The sequence below is a fragment of the Lycorma delicatula genome, chromosome 2 (assembly GCF_047948215.1).
Source record: "Lycorma delicatula isolate Av1 chromosome 2, ASM4794821v1, whole genome shotgun sequence".
Classification (NCBI taxonomy): Eukaryota; Metazoa; Arthropoda; class Insecta; order Hemiptera; family Fulgoridae; genus Lycorma; species Lycorma delicatula.
The window spans coordinates 213,997,535-214,021,781 of NC_134456.1; the positions used below are offsets into that span (position 1 = coordinate 213,997,535).

The 24,247-nt window shown below is 30.4% G+C and overlaps 1 protein-coding gene and 1 long non-coding RNA gene across 2 annotated transcripts in view; both read right to left on the reverse strand.

Annotated features, from left to right (window-relative positions):
• Positions 1-24,247, reverse strand: part of LOC142319641 (uncharacterized) — a 96,562-nt gene that overhangs the window by 26,568 nt on the left and 45,747 nt on the right. The gene's annotated exons all lie outside the window — the stretch shown is intronic.
• Positions 14,932-22,701, reverse strand: LOC142319640 (activating signal cointegrator 1 complex subunit 3-like). Its single transcript, XM_075357153.1, has 3 exons — positions 22,594-22,701; positions 18,242-18,461; positions 14,932-15,104 (listed from the first exon to the last, which is right to left on the reverse strand). The coding sequence occupies exons 2-3, from the start codon at positions 18,415-18,417 to the stop codon at positions 15,038-15,040; spliced, it is 243 nt and encodes an 80-aa protein (XP_075213268.1). The 5' UTR covers positions 18,418-18,461; positions 22,594-22,701; the 3' UTR covers positions 14,932-15,037.

A 24,247-nucleotide genomic window follows, 5' to 3' on the forward strand; every position in this document is an offset into this window, starting at 1 on the left:
CTTTAAAAAAGAGGGAAAAATGTTTAATATTGCATATTCAATTACTGTTTACATGAAGTACAATGAAAAGAGGTGATTTATGCATTTAATAAAGTAAATCATGTAAATGGATGATATTATAAACTTAAATATTATATCAATAATATTTTTTTTTTTTTTTTTTTTTTTTTTTTTGTCTTCAGTCATTTGACTGGTTTGATGCAGCTCTCCAAGATTCCCTATCTAGTGCTAGTCGTTTCATTTCAGTATACCCTCTACATCCTACATCCCCAACAATTTGTTTTACATACTCCAAACGTGGCCTGCCTACACAATTTTTCCCTTCTACCTGTCCTTCCAATATTAAAGCGACTATTCCAGGATGCCTTAGTATGTGGCCTATAAGTCTGTCTCTTCTTTTAACTATATTCTTCCAAATGCTTCTTTCTTCATCTATTTGCCGCAATACCTCTTCATTTGTCACTTTATCCACCCATCTGATTTTTAACATTCTCCTATAGCACCACATTTCAAAAGCTTCTAATCTTTTCTTCTCAGATACTCCGATTGTCCAAGTTTCACTTCCATATAAAGCGACACTCCAAACATACACTTTCAAAAATCTTTTCCTGACATTTAAATTCATTTTTGATGTAAACAAATTATATTTCTTACTGAAGGCTCGTTTAGCTTGTGCTATTCGGCATTTTATATCGCTCCTGCTTCGTCCATCTTTAGTAATTTTACTTCCCAAATAACAAAATTCTTCTACCTCCATAATCTTTTCTCCTCCTATTTTCACATTCAGTGGTCCATCTTTGTTATTTCTACTACATTTCATTACTTTTGTTTTGTTCTTGTTTATTTTCATGCGATAGTTCTTGCGTAGGACTTCATCTATGCCATTCATTGTTTCTTCTAAATCCTTTTTACTCTCGGCTAGAATTACTATATCATCAGCAAATCGTAGCATCTTTATCTTTTCACCTTGTACTGTTACTCCGAATCTAAATTGTTCTTTAATATCATTAACTGCTAGTTCCATGTAAAGATTAAAAAGTAACGGAGATAGGGAACATCCTTGTCGGACTCCCTTTCTTATTAGGGCTTCTTTCTTATGTTCTTCAATTGTTATTGTTGCTGTTTGGTTCCTGTACATGTTAGCAATTGTTCTTCTATCTCTGTATTTGAACCCTAATTTTTTTAAAATGCTGAACATTTTATTCCAATCTACGTTATCGAAAGCCTTTTCTAGGTCTATAAACGCCAAGTATGTTGGTTTGTTTTTCTTTAATCTTCCTTCTACTATTAATCTGAGGCCTAAAATTGCTTCCCTTGTCCCTATACTTTTCCTGAAACCAAATTGGTCTTCTCCTAACACTTCTTCCACTCTCCTCTCAATTCTTCTGTATAAAATTCTAGTTAAGATTTTTGATGCATGACTAGTTAAACTAATTGTTCTGTATTCTTCACATTTATCTGCCCCTGCTTTCTTTGGTATCATAACTATAACACTTTTTTTGAAGTCTGACGGAAATTCCCCTTTTTCATAAATATTACACACCAGTTTGTATAATCTATCAATCGCTTCCTCACCTGCACTGCGCAGTAATTCTACAGGTATTCCGTCTATTCCAGGAGCCTTTCTGCCATTTAAATCTTTTAATGCTCTCTTAAATTCAGATCTCAGTATTGTTTCTCCCATTTCATCCTCCTCAACTTCCTCTTCTTCCTCTATAACACCATTTTCTAATTCATTTCCTCCGTATAACTCTTCAATATATTCCACCCATCTATCGACTTTACCTTTCGTATTATATATTGGTGTACCATCTTTGTTTAACACATTATTAGATTTTAATTTATGTACCCCAAAATTTTCCTTAACTTTCCTGTATGCTCCGTCAATTTTACCAATGTTCATTTCTCTTTCCACTTCTGAACACTTTTCTTTAATCCACTCTTCTTTCGCCAGTTTGCATTTCCTATTTATAGCATTTCTTAATTGCCGATAGTTCCTTTTACTTTCTTCATCATTAGCATTCTTATATTTTCTACGTTCATCCATCAGCTGCAATATATCGTCTGAAACCCAAGGTTTTCTACCAGTTCTCTTTATTCCGCCTAAGTTTGCTTCAGCTGATTTAAGAATTTCCTTTTTAACATTTTCCCATTCTTCTTCTACATTTTCTACCATATCTTTTTTACTCAGACCTCTTGCGATGTCCTCCTCAAAAATCTTCTTTACCTCCTCTTCCTCAAGCTTCTCTAAATTCCACCGATTCATCTGACAACTTTTCTTCAGGTTTTTAAACCCCAATCTACATTTCATTATCACCAAATTATGGTCGCTATCAATGTCTGCTCCAGGGTAAGTTTTGCAGTCAACGAGTTGATTTCTAAATCTTTGCTTAACCATGATATAATCTATCTGATACCTTCCAGTATCGCCTGGCTTTTTCCAAGTGTATATTCTTCTATTATGATTTTTAAATTGGGTGTTGGCAATTACTAAATTATACTTCGTGCAAAATTCTATAAGTCGGTCCCCTCTTTCATTCCTTTTGCCCAGCCCATATTCACCCACTATATTTCCTTCCTTGCCTTTTCCAATGCTTGCATTCCAATCTCCAACTATTATTAAATTTTCATCTCCCTTTACGTGTTTAATTGCTTCATCAATCTCTTCGTATACACACTCTACCTCATCATCATCATGGGCGCTTGTAGGCATATAAACGTTAACAATCGTTGTCGGTTTAGGTTTTGATTTTATCCTTATTACAATGATTCTATCGCTATGCGTTTTGAAATACTCCACTCTCCTCCCTATCTTCTTGTTCATCACGAAACCTACTCCTGCCTGCCCATTATTTGACGCTGAGTTAATTACTCTAAAATCACCTGACCAAAAGTCGCCTTCCTCTTCCCACCGAACCTCACTAATTCCTACTATATCCACATTCACCCTATCCATTTCCCTTTTTAAATTTTCTAGCCTACCAACCTTTTTTAAGCTTCTAACATTCCACGCTCCGACTCGTAGAATGTTATTTTAATAATTATATATTTAATATTTTATTATATTTTAATATTTTTTAATAATATAAATAAATAATAATAATATAAATATATTATATCAAGTGCATAACAAATTGTTCTGGGATAAGATTTATTATATTGTTGTAAATTAAGAAAATCGTCTTCTGCACAAAATTAAATCAGTGTGAGGAACATCATAGTTACATTAAGTTCGTAAATTATAAGCGGTGTTATAATGAGTATTAAAAATGAAAAATGTGTCTACTTTCATTTATATAGATTACCAAATCTTTTAAATAAATTTGTTTGATTGTAATAACATTGTACTCATTAAAATGTTTGTTGCTGGGATAACATCTTGGTTTTCCAAGTGCTGCTTTAAATATATTGTTTTGTATTAGAATATTTTATTAAAGTGTATGTTAAAAACACGACCCCATGCTCTTATCTCTCATTGGAGTATAGATTGTGCATATTCAGAATAAATTTTTTTAATTATATTTTTATATTTCATCCACTGATTTTATAAAATTTAAAAATTAGATATTTTAAGTTTTGACAAATAAAATGCTTATTTTTATTATTTCATTATTCTTAAAATTTTATAAATATTTTCAATAATGATTTTAGATATTCTTAAAAAAACATTAGCTAATGAGCATTAAAATTAAATTTTTATAAATAAAAACTATATTTAGATGGTATTTTTTTTATTTATTGAATTACATGCAATAAAATTAGCCTCTTCATAATGGTTCTCTCATTTTAAATATCATAAAAATAGTCTATGTATGTATCTTAGTACAGTTTTTGTTAGCTAATCTTCTTTAAACATAAAACAAAATATTGACTTTCGGAGGTAATTATATTGTTAAGTGTTGAAAAAAGTATTTTTCTCTATGTGGCATACATTGGCACAGATGGCTATTCTTATGTCAATGTCTACGAATTGACAGTGACATTAATTTACCTATAATCTATCTGTGTGATTTCTTATAATTCTAGTACATTAATTAATATATTAATTTAAATATTTCCTGTCTGTAAAATAATGTAAATACAAGGGGGGCTAATCAGAAAGTAACTTCATATTCGTTACTTAAAAACCAATTTATTACACACAGTACATCTTATAGCTACTTTTCTACATAATTGCCATCCAAATTAAGACACTTGTCATATCTGTAAACAAGTTTTTGTATACCCTTGTCACAAAATTCTGCCATCTGTGAATTAAGCCAAGTATTAACATCATTTCTCAACTCTTGTCATTTTCAAAACGCTGCTTCCGGTAACCATTTCTTCATTTTCAGATAAAAGTGATAATCACTGGAAGCCAAATCAGGGCTGTATGGAGGATGGAGGATGGACTCCCATTGAAACTGTTGATTTGGCATTGAATGCGTACTGCAGTATGCACTAATGAAGGAAAACGATGCTGAAACTCAGAATGCCACTTTGTTTTGTTTAGCCCTTCTCAATTTCTTCAATGTCTCGCAGTAAGTTTCAGTATTAATTGCCATGCCTCTTCATAAAATCAACCAAGATCACACCTTTATGGCCCCAAAAAACTAATGCAATTAGCTTTTTTGAAGAATGTGTTTCACGGGCCTTTATGGGTCTTCAAGGAGAACTGGTATACCCCCACTGCACTGATTAAACTTTTTTTCCATGTTAAAAATTTAACTCATATCTCATCGCCTGTTACGATGAGGTAAAATAGCGATTTGAAAATGACAGGAGAGTTGATAAACGGATAAAAATAAATAAAATAATAAATAAACCGATAAAAATAAATGAAATAATGGATAACTGAAATGAAATGATAATTAAAATAATGGTTTATTGCTACAATTTTACAACAAAATGGATTCAGTTTCTTGCTTCAGCTGTGATACTAAATATGAGATTTCCATATAATATATAGCAATATAATATAAGGTTTCCATAAATAAGAACTAATAATAATTATCTGTATCATATTTTAAGGAACATAAACAATTCTAATTAAATCTCAACTAGTGCTTTTCCTACATTTCTTTTTATTTAGGTAGTACGTAAGTAGTTTGTACTACCTCTCTCTTAATGATACAGAATTTTAATATAAATCTGTTATTTTTCATATTAAATTTTCTAAAAAAAATCTTTATCTAGAAAACCTGAATAATGGTAATTAAATCCTAAATATGCATTATATAAGGATAAGTTAATTGAATAGTTTGAAATAAGAATTTTAAAACAATTGGATATCAGACAATTTTTTTGTAATTCTCAAACAAAACCATCAAACTAAATAAGACTTCATACAACAAATCAGTAAAAAAATGCAATTAGTTGTCATAGTTAAAAAATGTTATTATAATAATTTAAATTTCATGTCAAATACAAACATTTACATTCTGCTGTACGAATGTTGCTACAAATAAGCAAACATTTATTAAAATGGTTGCTATAAGAGGAGGATTATGATTTGTGACTGCTCAATTTTAATTTTAATCCTTTAGTATATAAAAGGGTTTGACAAAAAAGTGGTATATAATTAAGGTACCAAAAATTCTGAACTGCTAGAACAAAGAAAACTGGGAGAAATGTTAGTACTTACTACAAATCTTTTAAGTACAAAAAAGTAAATAAAAATCTATATTTAATAAATATTTAAATATATATTTTATGTATAAAAATAAAAAAATATATATTTTGCAGAGTAACAACTTATGATATGTTGATTAATCCAACTTCCCTGAAAATATTAGAAATAAAAATTATAAACATTATTTAATAATATAGCATCTTTTTAAAAAAAGGAATAAGTTTCAACTCACCTCTTCAAAATAAATACAATGAGCATCAGAAAGTGTGTTTAATGATTCTTCAATAAGAGATGATAAAAACATATTAATATCTTTTGGTTCAAGTGTTTCTAAACCATAATAAGATGGATTTTGTAATAATCTACGAAAGAAGTAAGTCCATGTCAGATAATCTAATGCTTCTTGACGAGTCTTAATAGATCCAGCAACAATTTCAGCATTTAAATGATCAGGTAAAACAGAAAGTAAGCTAGATTCAACAGGAAATGGCTCGTATAAAAACTTTTTATAAAAGTTCTTTTTCACATCATGAACCTGCAAAAATTGTAAAACACAGCTATTACTACAGTTTTAAAATCAGTGTGTTTTTAATAACTTATTTACTTCTTACACTTTATCAAATAACAAATGTAAACAGCCAATTTCAGGGCTAACATCAATCTATTAATAATAACAGTAGGAGATGTTGGTGACAGTACAAAAGCGATTTGGTACGTCTATAGCCTTAAAATTTGGCCATACTGACTAAAGAAAAAGGAAATTAATTGCAATTTTTAAACTTTGTTATCTTCCAAACTGCTTGGGATCAATCGATGGTAAACATATTAGAATGCAAAAACTTTTAACATGGGTTCGAAAAATTTTAATAATAAATTATATTATTCATCGATACTAATAGCATGCAGTGACGCAGATGGAATCTTAACAACGGTGGAAGCTTTTTCTCGACAAAACTGTAACGGTAGTGATTTTGGTCAATCTAAATTGGGACACTATTCGCAAAGAGTAGTATTTAAACATACCAAGTGATTGTTTGCTGCCACACGATGTAACAAATCCTCCATTTTACTTTGTAATTGATGAAGCTTTTTCATTACAGTGTAACCTCAAAACTCATAGCATTTTGTGAACGTATTTTATTATATTATTTATCAACTAAATAGCTTTTGTTTATTTATTACAGGCAGTTGACAACAATTGTTATCACATTAATTTTTTGATGACCTTAGTCATTATGCTTACTATTTACACACTAATTAAAACAAAGAAGAATGTGTTTCATGCTTCCTATTTTCATCTTACTATAAACATATCATTCACTCATTTTTACTTGTAAACTGTTTTATGCAGAGTAGAGAAATATTTTAAATTCTTCTTCAAGTGCGAGTTTTCGTGTGTGTGTGTGTGTGTGTGTGTGTGTATGTGCGCGTGCGCGCGAGTGCGTGCGTGTAGCATTCAATTTTGTAGCTGACTTTCGTAGCTTTTGTAGCTGACTTAACATGAGGATAGATTTGTGAGTATATGTTGTTCAGTAAAGTGAGTGCAATTCCAATGGTTTGGAGAGAACCGAAGGATCACGCCACAGACTCTTAATTTTTTTGTGTAAAAAAGATATCTGGTATATATAACAGATAAATCAGCTGAAACTTGACGTACTGTTAACTACCCTGATATTCCCTCTGCCATGCGGCCAGTGCCACTTAGCCAAGAGCTTCCAATTCTAGTACTGCCAGAAACATGGAACCTAGATGAAGATGAAAATGTCGAATCTTGTGCTGACTTATCAGGAGGAAGAAAAATCTATACTGAACCCCATTTAATTAATCAGAATTAAATTATGCGATTCAATCTCTAAATTTAATCAAAGAATCAAGCAGAAATACTGGCATCAGGCTAAAGGATGGCATCTTTCACAACCAAATAATAAATAAGTGCTTTCCGTGACAGACGGTCAGAATTTGAACATTTCTTCTGTCAGTACAAAATATCTATCTCTGTAATGTATATTTACAAATATAAAGATATAATATTAGTTTATTCTGATATCCAGGGTATAGTAATCTTTAAAATATTATAATATCATTCTTCGTTCGAACCTCAAATGAATTAAACCAACTTTTATCATCAATAGCACATCTTGAACCATACTTGATACCCTCGCTGAAGACAATATTACCTAGAAATTCATTCCTCTCAGATCTCCTCGTTTCAGTAAAATCTGTAAAGCATCTCTTGCTAAGAACAATTAGTAAGGCATCACTGACATTCACGATTTTATGTAGAACAGAAAGTTGTTTAAACTCCCGTTCGTTAACTTACCTTTCTGATTCGTCAGACGTGTCCCCTTTAACCCTGGGCATTTTCAAATAGGTCAGCCACTCACTATGATTCCAGAAACACACGTTCTGAAGGTCAGCATTAATTGCCTCAGTAGATGGCATCACATCAATCAACTAACCATGCAATACTAATAAAAACATCATGTAATTAAAGTTAAAAAAGAATTCTTAATATAATGCATCCAACGGAAGTTAACAATGAATTATTCTACCTACTTTTTTTATTAATCTGAAAGTCTGTTGCCGTGCAACAGAATTATTTCATATTTGAATTGTTTACTTTACCTAATTCATTATATTTTTTCTACTCATAGCTATAAGAAGAATTTTTATAGCGGTTTAAAGAAAAATGTCGCAAAATAATCAAACTGAACCAAGTCAAATATTTAAAGGAATCATAGAAATTAATGGCGAGACTTACAATACAATTCAAGAGATATATATCAGAGACAACATTATAAAGAGGTTGAAAACTGAAATACTTGAATTAAATCGCATTCAAGAATCGAAAACCAATATTTTAAAAGATTTAAATGAAAAAAATCGTCGGTTCCAAGAAGACATAAAAATACTAAAAACTGAATTATTTGAAGCAAATGAAAAATACATTCTACAGGAAAAGGTCATGAAAACAAATAAAAAAAGAATGGAAGAATTAAGTGAAGATTATGATGAAGTGAAGGCTAAACTAGAACATTTCAACGAATTATACAAAAAACAAGAATACACTAATGCATTTCTCAGAAGAGAAAATGAAAATCTGAAACGTGATCTACAGATACAACATTTGGATTCTATTAGAGCAAATAACAAAACGAAGATAGATTATGAAAAACAACTGGCTAGTTTTAAGCAGGAAATGGTCTGTCATGTCCAGACATCATCGAAAACAACAGATAACAGCAAAGAATCGTATTCTGATAGACCTGTTTCATCAGCCCTGAGTAACGACGTGACCATAGAGGTATTCGAAGATAATTCAGTTGAATTAAAGGAAGATAAATGCATTATGAAAACTTCTGAAAATAACAACAAATTTATAAGTTTACTGCATCATGTGCTTCTCAGAATCAGTTATCATTGGAATCAATGGACAAGGACATCTCCTAAAGTTTCGCATTTCGAAAATTATATTTAATTTAAAATTAATAGTGGCATATGTGACTTATAATACAAAATTCATCGTATTATCTTCAATATATACATCTTGAACTGTTAGAAAACTTCAAAATTGTAATCGTGAGCTACGAAGATTACTACTGGATCTAGTGTTATTTTTATAATTTTATACCATGACAAACACTCAGATTTTTACTTAATTCAACAATTATTTCAAGGACTTCAATAATCTAAATGAAAGTGAAATATTTTTACTAAAATCAAGAAATATGTCTATTTAAGTTGTTCTATTATAATTTCTTGATGATGAAATAAATTGTTTTGTTTGATATTTAATTAATTGTAATGTCTTTTTTTGCGAATATTAATTTAAGATTCTAATTGCTAGATGATAGTTGTTATTCAACGTCTTCTATGATCACTGTTTATTTACAATGTTACTTGATCTTACAAATATAAAAAATGAAATACATATACACACCCTAAAAACATTACACTCCTTTTTGGGCAGTCGTGTAAAAAATTGAGATATTACTTGGAAGATAATAATTTTACTTCCTTTTTATTGCAATTGACTGGTACCAAAAGTGACCGAAAAATCCCAAAATCAAAAAAAAATTGAATTTTGGACTTTTTCTTAACTGCAGTAAGAAGCCCTCATTGAGAGTTTTTCAATGATATATCATATGTGGTACTTATTTATATTGGTTCCAGAGTTACATCCAAATGAACTTCTAATTAATGAAGTATTTGGATCTTACAAGGGGAAAAAATTGTAAATGTATTGAATTTACAAGATTTAGTGTTTCTTTTTATCAGTATAATTTCATGTGCTCCAAATCATTTGTAATGTTTTGTGCAATATCTTATTTATTTGATCTTATCAACATAATTACATTGTTTTTCAGCTTATTACCTATCGCTTGTAGTCATTTCAGTAATTTTTTATAAACTTACTAATTCAGTTTTACCAAATGTATTTACAGATTAGAAATTATTGAAGGTCTAAGAAAAAAATCGTTTAATATTTTATAATTGTGATACACAGTTCTGAATAAATAAACTAGCAAAGCCTAATGGATGAAATATTTTCTTCCTGGGTGCCAACTGCTTAAATTTTTTCAAAGTTTGCTTATTAGTATATAAAAATATATTCTGTGAAGAATATATTTTTGAATCAGATTAGATTTATTTGTTAATTTCTTTTTTTTATGATAATATATTATAAACTTTTAATACTCCAAACAAAAAAGTAATTCTTTGAGCACTATTCACACTATGCACAAACTTCAAACATTCAGGTAGTACAAACAAACAACTCAGACTAGTAAACTTATCTACAGTTAATTTGGTAAGTATTAGTGAGTATTATCTAAAGTAAGATTCAAATTCAAAACTATTATAGACTAAACAACAATAATGGTTTTTCTATTTGCATGTCCTAAAGTGCTTTTGTAAATGAATCACTCAAAATGCAGTATATATACATTTTTTTCTCCTCCTCTATGAATCATATTTTCATCCTCATGAATCATGAGACCTTGCCGTTGGTGAGGGGGCTTGAGTGCTCAGGGATACAGAGTAGCTGGACCGAAGGTGCAACCATATCGGAGAGGTATCTGTTGAGAGCCAGACTAAGGAATGATTCCTGAAAGAGGGCAGCAGCTCTTTCAGTAGTTGTTAGGGGCTTGAGTCAGGACGACTTAAACGGCCGTATCAACATCACTCAGTCCTCTGAGTACTGCGCAGCTGAAAGCAATGGAAAACTACAGCTGCTTTTTTTCCAAGAAAATGTGGCTCTCTGCATTTTCACATAGCAATAATGGAGGCGCCTTCCGTGGTAAAATATTCCGGAGGTAAAATAGTCCCCCGTTCGGATCTCCGGGTGGGGACTACTAAGGAAGGGGTCACCAGAAAATTAAAAAATAACATTCTACGAGTCGGAGCGTGGAATGTTAGAAGCTTGAAAAAGGTTGGTAGGCTAGAAAATTTAAAAAGGGAAATGGGTAGGACAAATGTGGATATAGTAGGAATTAGTGAGGTTCGGTGGGAAGAGGAAGGCGACTTTTGGTCAGGTGATTTTAGAGTAATTAACTCAGCGTCAAATAATGGGCAGGCAGGAGTAGGTTTCGTGATGAACAAGAAGATAGGGAGGAGAGTGGAGTATTTCAAAACGCATAGCGATAGAATTATTGTAATAAGGATAAAATCAAAACCTAAACCGACAACGATTGTTAACGTCTATATGCCTACAAGCGCCCATGATGATGATGAGGTAGAGTGTGTATACGAAGAGATTGATGAAGCAATTAAACACGTAAAAGGAGATGAAAATTTAATAATAGTTGGAGATTGGAATGCAAGCATTGGAAAAGGCAAGGAAGGAAATATAGTGGGTGAATACGGGCTGGGCAAAAGGAATGAAAGAGGGGACTGACTTATAGAATTTTGCACGAAGTATAATTTAGTAATTGCCAACACCCAATTTAAAAATCATAATAGAAGAATATACACTTGGAAAAAGCCAGGCGATACTGGAAGGTATCAGATAGATTATATCATGGTTAAGCAAAGATTTAGAAATCAACTCGTTGACTGCAAAACTTACCCTGGAGCAGACATTGATAGCGACCATAATTTGGTGATAATGAAATGTAGATTGGGGTTTAAAAACCTGAAGAAAAGGTGTCAGATGAATCGGTGGAATTTAGAGAAGCTTGAGAAAGAGGAGGTAAAGAAGATTTTTGAGGAGGACATCGCAAGAGGTCTGAGTAAAAAAGATAAGGTAGAAAATGTAGAAGAAGAATGGGAGAATGTTAAAAAGGAAATTCTTAAATCAGCAGAAGCAAACTTAGGCGGAATAAAGAAAACCGGTAGAAAACCTTGGGTTTCAGACAATATATTGCAGCTGATGGATGACCGTAGAAAATATAAGACTGCTAGTGATGAAGAAAGTAAAAGGAACTATCGGAAATTAAGAAATGCTATAAACAGGAAGTGCAAACTGGTGAAAGAAGAGTGGATTAAAGAAAAGTGTTCAGAAGTGGAAAGAGAAATGAACATTGGTAAAATAGACGGAGCATACAGGAAAGTTAAGGAAAATTTTGGGGTACATAAATTAAAATCTAATAATGTGTTAAACAAAGATGGTACACCAATATATAATACGAAAGGTAAAGTCGATAGATGGGTGGAATATATTGAAGAGTTATACGGAGGAAATGAATTAGAAAATGGTGTTATAGAGGAAGAAGAGTAAGTTGAGGAGGATGAAATGGGAGAAACAACACTGGGATCTGAATTTAAGAGAGCATTAAAAGATTTAAATGGCAGAAAGGCTCCTGGAATAGACGGAATACCTGTAGAATTACTGCGCAGTGCAGGTGAGGAAGCGATTGATACTACTAACTATTACACAAAATAATAATCAAAGATAAATATAAATAAATAAATCCAATCATAGATATACTTATTTTTAGATATTAATAATAACTAAACATGAATATTTTACATAATTTGCATATACTTAAAAAATAAATATTAAAAAAAAATTGAAGGTTACATAAGGAATCTAAATCTCTTAAGTCCTTTTCACTTAATAATATGGTAATTTGATTAATTATTGATGGTAATTATTAAAGTAATTTATATTATTCCTATCAATAATAAATTTTTTTATATATATTTTATAATGGTATATAATACCTATCATAATAATTAACTTCCAGGATCACGTATCTATTAAAAAGAAGTTAATCATAACACATTGAAAAAATGTGAATATAAATATTAATTAATACGATTAAATTAGTGAATTTAAATCTTCATCAAATGGAATACTAATTGTAACTGCAGACAACAAAATGGTGATCAAAAATTCCTTTCTCAAATCAAAAAACTAAAGTGGTTTGCTGCTGAAATGGAACATTCGTGATAAATAAACAAGTTATAAGTATTAGTTATGCAATACCAAAATATGTTTGGTTTATTTATTTAAAAAAAAGAAGATACAATAAATATGTACACAAATGCAACACTTTGAATGTTAACATTAATATTGTGAAAAATACATAACAGAAAGTTTGTAGAATTTCTTTTCTTTAAGACAATGAATATCAAAATCTAAATTTACACTCCTGCTTTTTCAGAATATGAGCACAAAGTATGAACAATAATAACAAGTCCATTTATGAGGCAGGCTAACATCACGAAAATTACAAATTCCAGGGATAAATTGGTCTAAGATTAGGCCTAGGCCTACTTGTTACAATACTATATTATAATTTGAATAGAATATCTTTCTTAAATGAATAAATAATTACATACTGGAAAAAATTATTAAAAAAAAGCATCAAAAGTATAATTTTTACATAACAAGGAAGACTATAGAATTATTGGCATTAGAGAGTTAAATAAATTAATTTTCAGTCCAGATCATTAAAAGCTACTTAAATTTTTAAATTTCTTCATTTAAAACTTTAGAGTGATTGGCTTATTGCAAGATTATATGAAAATTGTTCAAACATATTATGTGAATATATTTTATAAATAATATATATATATATATATATACATATATATACATTTTTTTATTATTTTTTTTTCCAGGTCGATGGTTGAGAAATATTTTGGTGAAGGGTTGATAAAAGTTTTAGTTTGTACTTCAACATTAGCATGGGGTGTTAACCTTCCTGCTCATGCTGTTATAATTCGGGTCAGTTTTTTTAAAACTATAATACAATTCATTATTATGAAATAATGTTGATTAATGTAAAATAATGTAATTAGTTGTGGTAACTTATTGCACAATTTTAAATATTAAATTCTTCAATGTTCTAAGGGCTTCTCCAAATCTGTGGGTTGATCCATATTCAGATATTCAGGATCTTAATTTACTGATAAGTTGGGTTGAAAATGAATATTGGCATATTTGTTGCATAAAAGGCTGGGTTCCTTACTTCTTGAATATAAAAAAAAAAAAAAACTAAGAAATTAGCAGTATAAGTTGCTTTCTATGAGAATTAAGGTACCATTTGTAGGCCGAATATGCATCATTTCAGTGGGCTTTGTCACATTGATACACATTAGTATATTCAATTTAGTGAAAAAGTAAAAAGTAAACCATTTTACCTAAAACACTATACTCCTTGTAACAAGTAAATCGGTAATTAATTTGATGATAGACTAAAAAGAAGAGGGATCTTATAAAAAAAGATAGATACAAATGTGCAAATGTTTTGTACAAATTTACACAATTATTTAATTTTTATACTTAAAAAAAATTGATATAGAAAAATTGGAACTGCAAAAGTGATAATAATATCAATAATTATAATAATAATATGATAGTAATAGTTTATTTGTAAAAGGAACTGAGTATGCAGTATGTTTAACTTATATCATTTTATGTACTTACTATATTGTAACTTATTTATTCATTTTAATAATCTCCATTTAAAGCCTTTTACTGTTTAACAATCAACTTAAATTCATAAATCCTCTTTCATTCTTCCCTTTTTGTCCATTATTATAAATCAACAATAAAATAAATATAACAGTACTAAACGGAGAACAAACAATTACAACACAATTACACTGATTTAATGCCTCACTAATATACATATACACAAGTCAAGCTGCCTTTTATGTTTCACAACAAAAACTGTGTAGTTTCTTTTGGGTTTTCTTATTAACAAAAGGCTCAAGTATATCTTGATTGTAGCGTAGAATAAACTGAACTTACCAGCAAAAATGTGTCTTCAAGCTCTTGCATATTACAGATACAGCAGTTTTTGTCACCCTCAAAATTATATAACTGCCTTTTCAAATAAATTTGAGGTCTACAAGCTTTTGGGATCCTATGTTAACCAACAGATTTTTTTTTTGAGACTGGACACCCTTAATTTTATGTACTTTTCCCAACTCCAAGAACATTCCATAACTGATAATCAGGGTTTTAATTTGAATTCACAAAAATCCCTTTCGGCACGCCAGAAGGCGGAGGTAGATTTCTGGTGATAAAAAAGATTTCCACCTTAAATTTAAGAAAAACTTCAAATTTACTCAATACGACAATGGTTGCATTTGAAAAACTTAGTACATGTTTGTAAAATTTAGGAAATTCAAAACAAAAGACATAAAATAAATCCTACTATTACACAATTTTGAAAAGAAGATATGAAGTATCACATCATTACAAATTAATCAAACTCTTAATTTAAGAAATTAACATATCCATCGTGGTAAATCCAACTGTTCATGTCAAAGCTTATATGACAGGGTACCCAAAAATAACTATCATCATTAAAAAAAAAGTTCAATAATTTTAATTTTCTGAAAATTTAATCTCTTTCAAAGTGTTATCATGTAACTCAATTGCCCTTAACCTAATAGTTTTCCAAATACTGGGAACTCTTTTTTTTTAAATACTTGCCCAAAGGTTATAATAATTTATCTCTGACTTCTTCCATGGCACAAAAATGCTTTCCTTTGGACTCTTTCTTCATATACAGGAAAGGAAAAAATCAAATGAAGTACGATCTTGTGAGAAGGGAGAGTGAGGATCAATGGTCATCTTATTTTGTAACAAAAACTGTTTGGAGTATAGAGCAGTATGGATAGAGCTGTTATCATGGTGTAGATACCAGTAATTACTTTCCCATATCACCAGGCATTTTTGTCTCAAAAAATCTTATCAACATGTCCACATGGAAATGCTGATTCACTGTCCAGCATGAGCAAATTCTATGTGAACAATCCTGTTCAACAAAACAAAATTGTCTTCACATTTGATCAAACTAGCCATGCTTTTGTGTTATTGGTGAATTCTATGATTTCCACTTGCTTGATTGTTGTTTTGTTTCCAGATCATAACTGTAGCACCTGCTTTCATCACCTGCCACAACTTTAGAAAGAAAGTATGAGCCATTTTGAAGTTCATCCTTCAAATCATAACACACATTAACAAAACTGATTTTTTATGAGCAGCTGAGACACAAATATTACGTGTTCCAAATTCAAATCGCCTATTAAAATTTATTGGCAAGAACTCATAAACATACTCGTACAACTCAATTCAGAAATCTCTGTTTATCAGTCTGACAACAATCTTCATAATTCTATTACAAACTTTTTCAAGATTTTTGTCATTTCTAATTGTGAAAAGCTAGCCAGGTCTTGGTTGGTCTTCAAGTGGTTGTGTTTGAAACACAAAAACCACTTGCAGACTATTGTTTTACTTAAAGCTTCCTCTTTAAAAGTATTTTTAAATACTAGTAAAATGTTTCAGCAGCTGCTTTCCCAAAGAGGAAACAAAACTTAACATGGACTCTATGTTTTTCTAATAAGTATCAAGAAAAACCACCACGAAATGCCTTATAAAAAATACAGAACAAAGCCATTTGAAAGAACATCGCAGAACATTGTAAGCTTGCTACAGCTAGAGGTGGAATTCACAACTATGTTTAAGATTACATGCAAAGTACAAATTCTAGTTATTTTTGTGTCCCCCTCATATACTCCTGCACCAAATAATCACATCAAAATAGCTAATTAACTATTCTTCTATTCTTACAGATCACCTTACTCTACCAGTAAAGTAACTACTGCCTTAATCGTAAAATAGATAACACAGTAAAACTTCTTTTAAGGATTAATATTTCACACAATTGATTTCCTTAATTCTTGACAACATTCACATAAGTTTTGTCCAACTGACTTATATCAGACTTCCTTGCTTATACAATGATTTTTACACCCCTGATAAAGTTAAAATATTTAAAATTTCCTTGAATCCTTTTATTTGTTTATTTAGGAATTGTTGTCTAAGTATAACAAATTCCAAAAAGGTTGTTCTAACACCTGGGCAATTGTAGTAACAATGAAGTGAGAGGATAATGACCCCACCATCAAGTAACTGACACAATCTTTTCAATTTTACTCGTGTGAAAATTAATGTTACCATTATACAATTTGCTCATAACAACTGCACACTATTTTTGTTTACACTGATTTATTCAATTATTCAGGTAGAGTAACCTATCCTACAGAAGACGTTTACTTTTATGAAATGCATACTTTTCCCTTCCATACAACATGCCTGTTCACAAAATAATGTGAGAAGCCATTATTATAACACTAACTGATATACCAACTGACAACTGTGAAAGCAGACAATAGTGAAAGAAACTTAGAAATTGGCTACATTTACTGTCCACAAGATAGATTAGAACATCCATAAAAGAAAAGGTACTTAATACATACAGATCTGAATGCAAATAAAAATGAAAGCTCAAATTGTTAAAAAATTGAGTATATTCTAAAAACAACTTTGTCAAAGGTAGGCAATATTAAAAAAATTTGGGTAGTCATCATTAATATATGTACAATTTTAATCACATATAAACAAGCCAGACAATGAGTAAACTAACTTAACTAGTTTGGACAAGCCAGATCTTCAGTAGTCATTTTTGTCCAATGTTCAAATGCTATGGAACACTAAGGAATCAAATGCTAAAAATTGCTTTCTGGCTCAATTTTATGGTATCAAATACCTGGCTAAAAATTTAAGGAAATGCACGGCATAGTTTCACAATGTCCACATGGTAAAAGCACAACTGTATTGATATTACTGTTGAGTTCAAGGCTAATTGATTATTTTTCACATTTACTTAATTTTTAGAGATATTTTATTTATTAAGCTATTAAACTGTATTGTTTTTACTTTAACTTCTAAACTAAAATTCTTTTTTACTATTAAGATTAGATATTTTATTCTATAAAAGGTTAACTTTTCCCAACTGTATACTCTATTGTGTTACAATTGACCATTAAATAGTTAATGGTCAATTGTAAAAAAATAAAATCACAACCTTCTAAATACTAGCAGGTGTTACAGTAAAAACTTAATTACAGTAATCATGATAATTCTAATACAGTTACATAACATGTGTTCAAAGATTGTAAGATCATGGCACTTTTAATTAAATTTTAACACCTATATAAACAATACACTTTTGTTATTTGCATTTAACCTGTGATACTTTTCCAGGACTAGCCTGACAACAAGCACAACCAACTGCCATGCTGTAAAGTTGATCAACAGCATAATATAATGAAATAAATTATCAAAATAAAAAATTTAATTGTATAAAAATCAAACAATTTTGTCACCTGTCACTACGTAATAATCCGGCATGATGAACTGAAAATCCAGCCTGAAACAATTCTGCAAGCTGTTTAGACCGAGCTCGTTGAAATGTTTTTCTTGCATTACCAGCAGAAGGTCTATCTTCTGGCTCAAACAACCTTAGCTGACCTTTTTGTGATGCCATTTCTTTTAAAATCATTGCCGTACGAATGGTGGCATTACTGCATGAACAAAAACCATAACCTACAATAAAAAATTATAAAAAGATAAGTTAAAAAATTTTTAAATACATTAAAAAAGAATAACAAAAAGAAATTCTAACTCAAAATGTGAACAAACTCATTACCATGTTCTCTCAAGTTATCACTTACTATTCATCTCCCTTTAATAGTTTTTTAACCAGTTATCTACAAGTGACAGAAGATGTAGTATTAAATGAAGATCATTTTGGTTACAGAAACAGGACTGGCACTAGGGAGGCTATTATAGCTCCTTTGTGAAAATAAATATTTAGTCCAATATTTCTTTACACTTCAACGTGTATAAAAAGAAGCATTGGTAATAGAGTAGGAGATGAAGAAACGCAAGCTCTGATTAAGAAAAGAGTAATGATAGGATTTAGCTTGCTCCCACTGCTACACAAGTTGTATGCTGAAGCTGATAAACTATCAAAGGAAAAAAAGATTCACTGATGATAATGTTCTTTGAGTAGAAATCAAAAAAGAGTTAGAAAAAATACTAAGGGGCAAGATATGATTCAAGAAAGGAAAATAATCAAAAATTAAAATAAGGGAATATACCAGAGCCAATGGCACAAGTGATAGCATCTCGGCCTTTCATTCGGAGGTCCCAGGTTCAAACCTGGTCAGGCATAGCATTTTCACACGCAACTTGTCATTCATCTCATCCCCTTAAACAATAGCTAACGGTGGTCCTGAGGGTTAAAAAAAAAGAATAATACCATTTGTGAGGCAATTTTTTAATTTAGGTAGTAAAATTGCACGCATTGAACAAAGTAATGGGAGATATACAAAAGCAAACTGGCACAAGTAAGGAAATTTTCATGCAAAAAAAATAAATCTTAATACTTGAAATACAGGTCGATGAATTAAAAAGAAATTCTTAAAAATATTTGTGTGAAGATATAGTGTTTCTGGAAACGACTAACTTGAATGGCTGCAACAGACTATGCAACTAATACGAACTAATAAATTTGATTTTCGCAGTTAAAATTTGTTCATTTTTAAAAATATTTTTTTGTTAAGAATAATATTCTTGAAGATAGATAAGTAACATATTTCAATCGATTTGTTAGTGTTTAACATGATTAGCTAATTTATAATTCAACAGAAACCTGGTTGAAATCTATTTAAATAAGCAGTTACTTTCAGTTTGTGCTAGTAGCTGGCGTTAACTGCTATACACTTAGGCCAATTACATGGTAGTGCGGCAGTACAATCTAAAGATCAAACAAAATTATTTCAACTATTTAGTAAGTATTGAATTATTGACAAACATTTCTGCCATTAAATCTACTGATATTTGCTCTGACTTATCCCATTAAAATCTACACTCATGTTGCATAAATCAGGATTTGGCCTTTACACAATCCATGGTATGGTAATGGAGAATATAAGATTAAAAGTGCATGAGCTTGCTAAGTAATAGGTGTTTCAAATGGCTAAGTGCATCATATTTCACACAAATTTCTATACTAGTGAAAACTGCCTGAAGATGAGCCACAATTGATCACAAATTAACAAAATATGTGAACAATTAAATATTTCTAAGCATGGTTTGGGATTGTTTCAATTGAGAAGAATATTTTTGCAGTTTCATTTGAGAAACAGATCTGTAACAAAGTACAGTCAAAACATTCAGATTTACATAAAATATTTCACATAAAAGTAAAATACTTTTTATTTTTAATCTAAAAAGTTGTAGAACTTGTTCCAAAGGTGAAAACCATTCCATTAGCAGTAAAGTCTTTTAATATGGTCATGGCATTATCTTCATTGACTTTTTGGAGAAAGATAAAATGATAACCCGGCAAAATTATTCATCCTTACTGAGTTGACTGAGTGAGGAAATAAAGAAAAAAGACTTCCACATTTGATGAAAAAATGTTTTTTTTTTTCAACCAGGGCAATGCACCACCTCACTCATCTACAGTAGCAAAACTGTTTAAATTTTGTTACAAAATTCTTCTTCATTTCACCTATTTGCCGTGCATTATTATCAAACTATTATCTATTTGCAAATGTGAAGATATGCTTGCTGGAAAGTGAGTGATAAAGAAATGGTTTGCATGAAATGATGAAGTTATTGCCTAAGCCTGCACCTATTTTGAAGATTTACATAAATCACATCACAAGGATAGTGTCAAGAAAACTGAGAATCATTGGACTAAATGTATAGATTTGAAAGAATACATATGTTGAGAGAAACAAAAAGATTTTCCTGAGAAATTTTATTTTCTTTACTTCAGAGTAGACTTACCAAATACTCTGGGAAGTCAGCTTGGCTGTGTACAACCTTTGTAACTATAATTAATTGTATAATCCCCCCACTAATTCCTGATAATCATTATCATCAGAAGCTACAGTATAACAATTGTTATCGCTTTCTTCTCTGATCATGCTTGTAAATAAAGGATTGGAAAAATTCTTCTTCTGTGCTTAAACATAAACAAGCATCATCATAAGGGTCATTCAATAATTAAACAGACAAATAGCTATATAGCAAAAATAGTTTATTAAATAAATACAATTTTTTGTCTACATTTCCACATAATCCCCACCAACTTCTCTATATTTGTCCCATCTTTTTATGAGTCTTCTTATCCCCTCAGCAAAGAATTCTTTACCTTGATCTCAGAGCTAGTTTTGTACTTTTTTCTTTACTGCTTTGTTATCATTGAACTTGATGCCGCACAAAGCTTCACACATACAATTCCAAAGGGGGCAAATTCAGGGCTATAAGAAGGATCAGGTAGGAGCTCCCAACCCACTTTGCCAATAGTTTCCAGCATCAGTTGTGCCATATAAGATTGAGCATTGCCTTGGAAGAACAAGCATGCCTTTCCTTTGCCGTCCTAAACAATTTATCTTCAACGCGGGCTTGACTTTGTTCTCTATCATGAATGAGTAGTATAGGCTGTTGACAGTGCGCTGCCCCTCCAAATAATCACAGAAAATCAGACCATCGGCAATCCAAAAGATAGTTAACATGACCTTACCAGCCGATGATGGTTGTGTTTTGAATTTTTTACGGGCAGGCAATTCAGGGTGTTTCCCTTGCATGCTTTGACGCTTGGACTCCGGCCCAAAATGATGTATCCAAGTTTCATCACATATTTAAATCTGTCCAAAAATGCACCACCTTCATTACTGAAACAATTTTTGAGTTTGTTGCAAATGTGAAATCTCTCAGCTTTGTGATGAATGGTAAGCTCTCTGGGAATCCAGTTTGCACAAGTCTTACAGTAGTTCAGTTTGTTCTGAATGATCGAATGAGTTATACCTACACTTACTCGACATTTATCAGCAATTTGTTCAACTGTAAGTCATCAGTCTTCTTGGATTACTGAATCAATATGAGAATCTAACGTTGAGGTCGACACTGTTACCGGACACCCGGAGTGGTGTTCATCGGTCACGCTTTTGCAGCTACTTTTAAACTTTTCCACCCATGCGTAAAAACTCGCACAGTTCATGCAACTACTGCCATATTGTTTGTTCATCCAAGAGAATATTTCTGATGGTTGTACACTTTCTGAAAGTAAAAATCAGATCACAGAATGGTGTTCTTCAAAAGTACTTTATTCGAGCAGATATGCCATCTTAACTAAGACTTTAGAGGTTATGTTTATGTAAATATTAATCAAACAGCTCTTCACAAGATTGCCAACTAATACTTACATAGGTTTCAATCCCCTGCATTAAGTGTCTCCTTCACTAAAAATGTTTAATTATTGAATGCCCTTTGTACATATGAATGTCACAAATGATATTTCTGAATAACTTAAGAAAAAATCCTGAAAATTAAAAGCAAGGTGAGTTATGCATACATGGACAATTTAAATACAAATTTCAAGGTTTTGTATTGGAAAATTTGTTTTGTAACAATTCAAACATTTCATTCCACATTTGTATTTAAATTGTCCATGTATGCATAACTCACCTTGCTTTTAATTTTCAGGATTTTTTCTTATGAAAAAATGAAATGTTTGAATTGTTACAAAACAAATTTTCCAATACAAAACCTTGAATCATCCATAAGTCAATCAAATGAGGAATAAAAATTTGAAGAAATAAATATGTAGAAATTGATCTTATTTTACATGTTTTAATTTAAGTTTAAATAATTATATAACCTGATGGTCTTTTTGTACCATAGACACTACTTTTTCATAACAAACATTATCCATATCCTGCATCTGTTGTAAAGGTTACATAGCTTTGATACCAACAAACGTCTGTTGAAGTGGTACAGGACGAAATCGTGAATCAAAGTAGAATAGTTCAACATATGGGTTTACACCTAAAAATCTAGCAACATTTAAATAATTTGGGAGTGTTGCAGATAATCCAACAATACTTATCATACTCTGCGAGCATTCAACCTAAAAATAATACCTTCACATAAAATACTGTTTAAATTATTTCATAATCATAGAAAGTATGGATTAAAAATAAAGACATTTTTATGAGCTTCCTAAACTTTAAAACATATTTAGAAACTGAAAAATCTCTCTGATTTAGAAAAAAATGTAAGAACAAATTAGACTTCTATTTAAATAATTGTAGAAGTACAAATTCAATTTAAAATAACTTAAGTTATTTGAAATGGAATGAAATTTATCATAATAAATTAAATTTATTATGACCTGAATCCAGAAGTAAACAAACTAAACTTCCTGAAAAGATATAAGCAAGCATGTGAATGAGTACTAAACAGTTATGCCAATAACAAACTGTGCTCTATGGTAAAATAATGCAATAAATAATATATATTTACTCAGTACATTATTATATGTAGTTCATCACTCTAGTATTATAGTTAACTTTTCTTAAAATTTAATTAAATTTTTTTTAACTTGCTGATTTAGATTTTCTTTAAATTCAATTTTTTTTTTGTGTAGATAATTAACACATGGGGGAATATTAAATAAAAATCTTATAGTATATGAAAAACATCATAGCTCATTAGGATTCAAATCAGGAAATTCTGAATAAAAGGGTGAGATGAGCCATTCCATTTTGGAGATCAGAGAATTTATTTTCTTCTTCCTTAAAAGGTCTTAACCTTTTAAGAATAAACCTTTCTTAAAAGGTCAATTATTTTTATTTTTAGTTTCATATGTTTATAGGATAGTCATATTACTTTCAACAAACTGTATTAATTTACTGATATTGTCAAACATTTGTTTCATTTCATAACTGAGCATTAAATATTAACAACTCAATAATGAAAATATATTGACAGCGATGACATAGTAAATTTTCACAATTATACAGTTAGCCGACTGCATTTTCACAGTTAGTTTCTACAGATTCTATGAATCTATCAGAGCCACACTTACATGTTTATTGTCAGACATGTACTGATAAAGAAAACTTGTTTTCTTATTAGGTTAAAAGTTCAAACTTCTCTAATTAAGAATGTATAAATGAATATATTTCATACAATTGACATGTATTATTCAGAAACAGATGTGAAACATCGACAGGTATTATTCATGCATTAATTCTTTTATTCAGAAACTAGCTGACTTCAATGTTTTAAGATTATCATCTTTCTAAATTTAAAGAAACTTCAACATGAGTAAAACAATTCTGTGTTATATACAGAGCGTGTCACAAGTATAGAAATCCCTCAACAACTTTTAAACTGTTCCAGATAGAATAATGTAACTTTCAGGATAAGACATCAGTCAATTACTACTTTACCTTTTGATGAGAAACAGAATTTTTCTTGGGGCCAACTCACGATATTTTAAATGATAACATCCTTTGTGTAATACATCA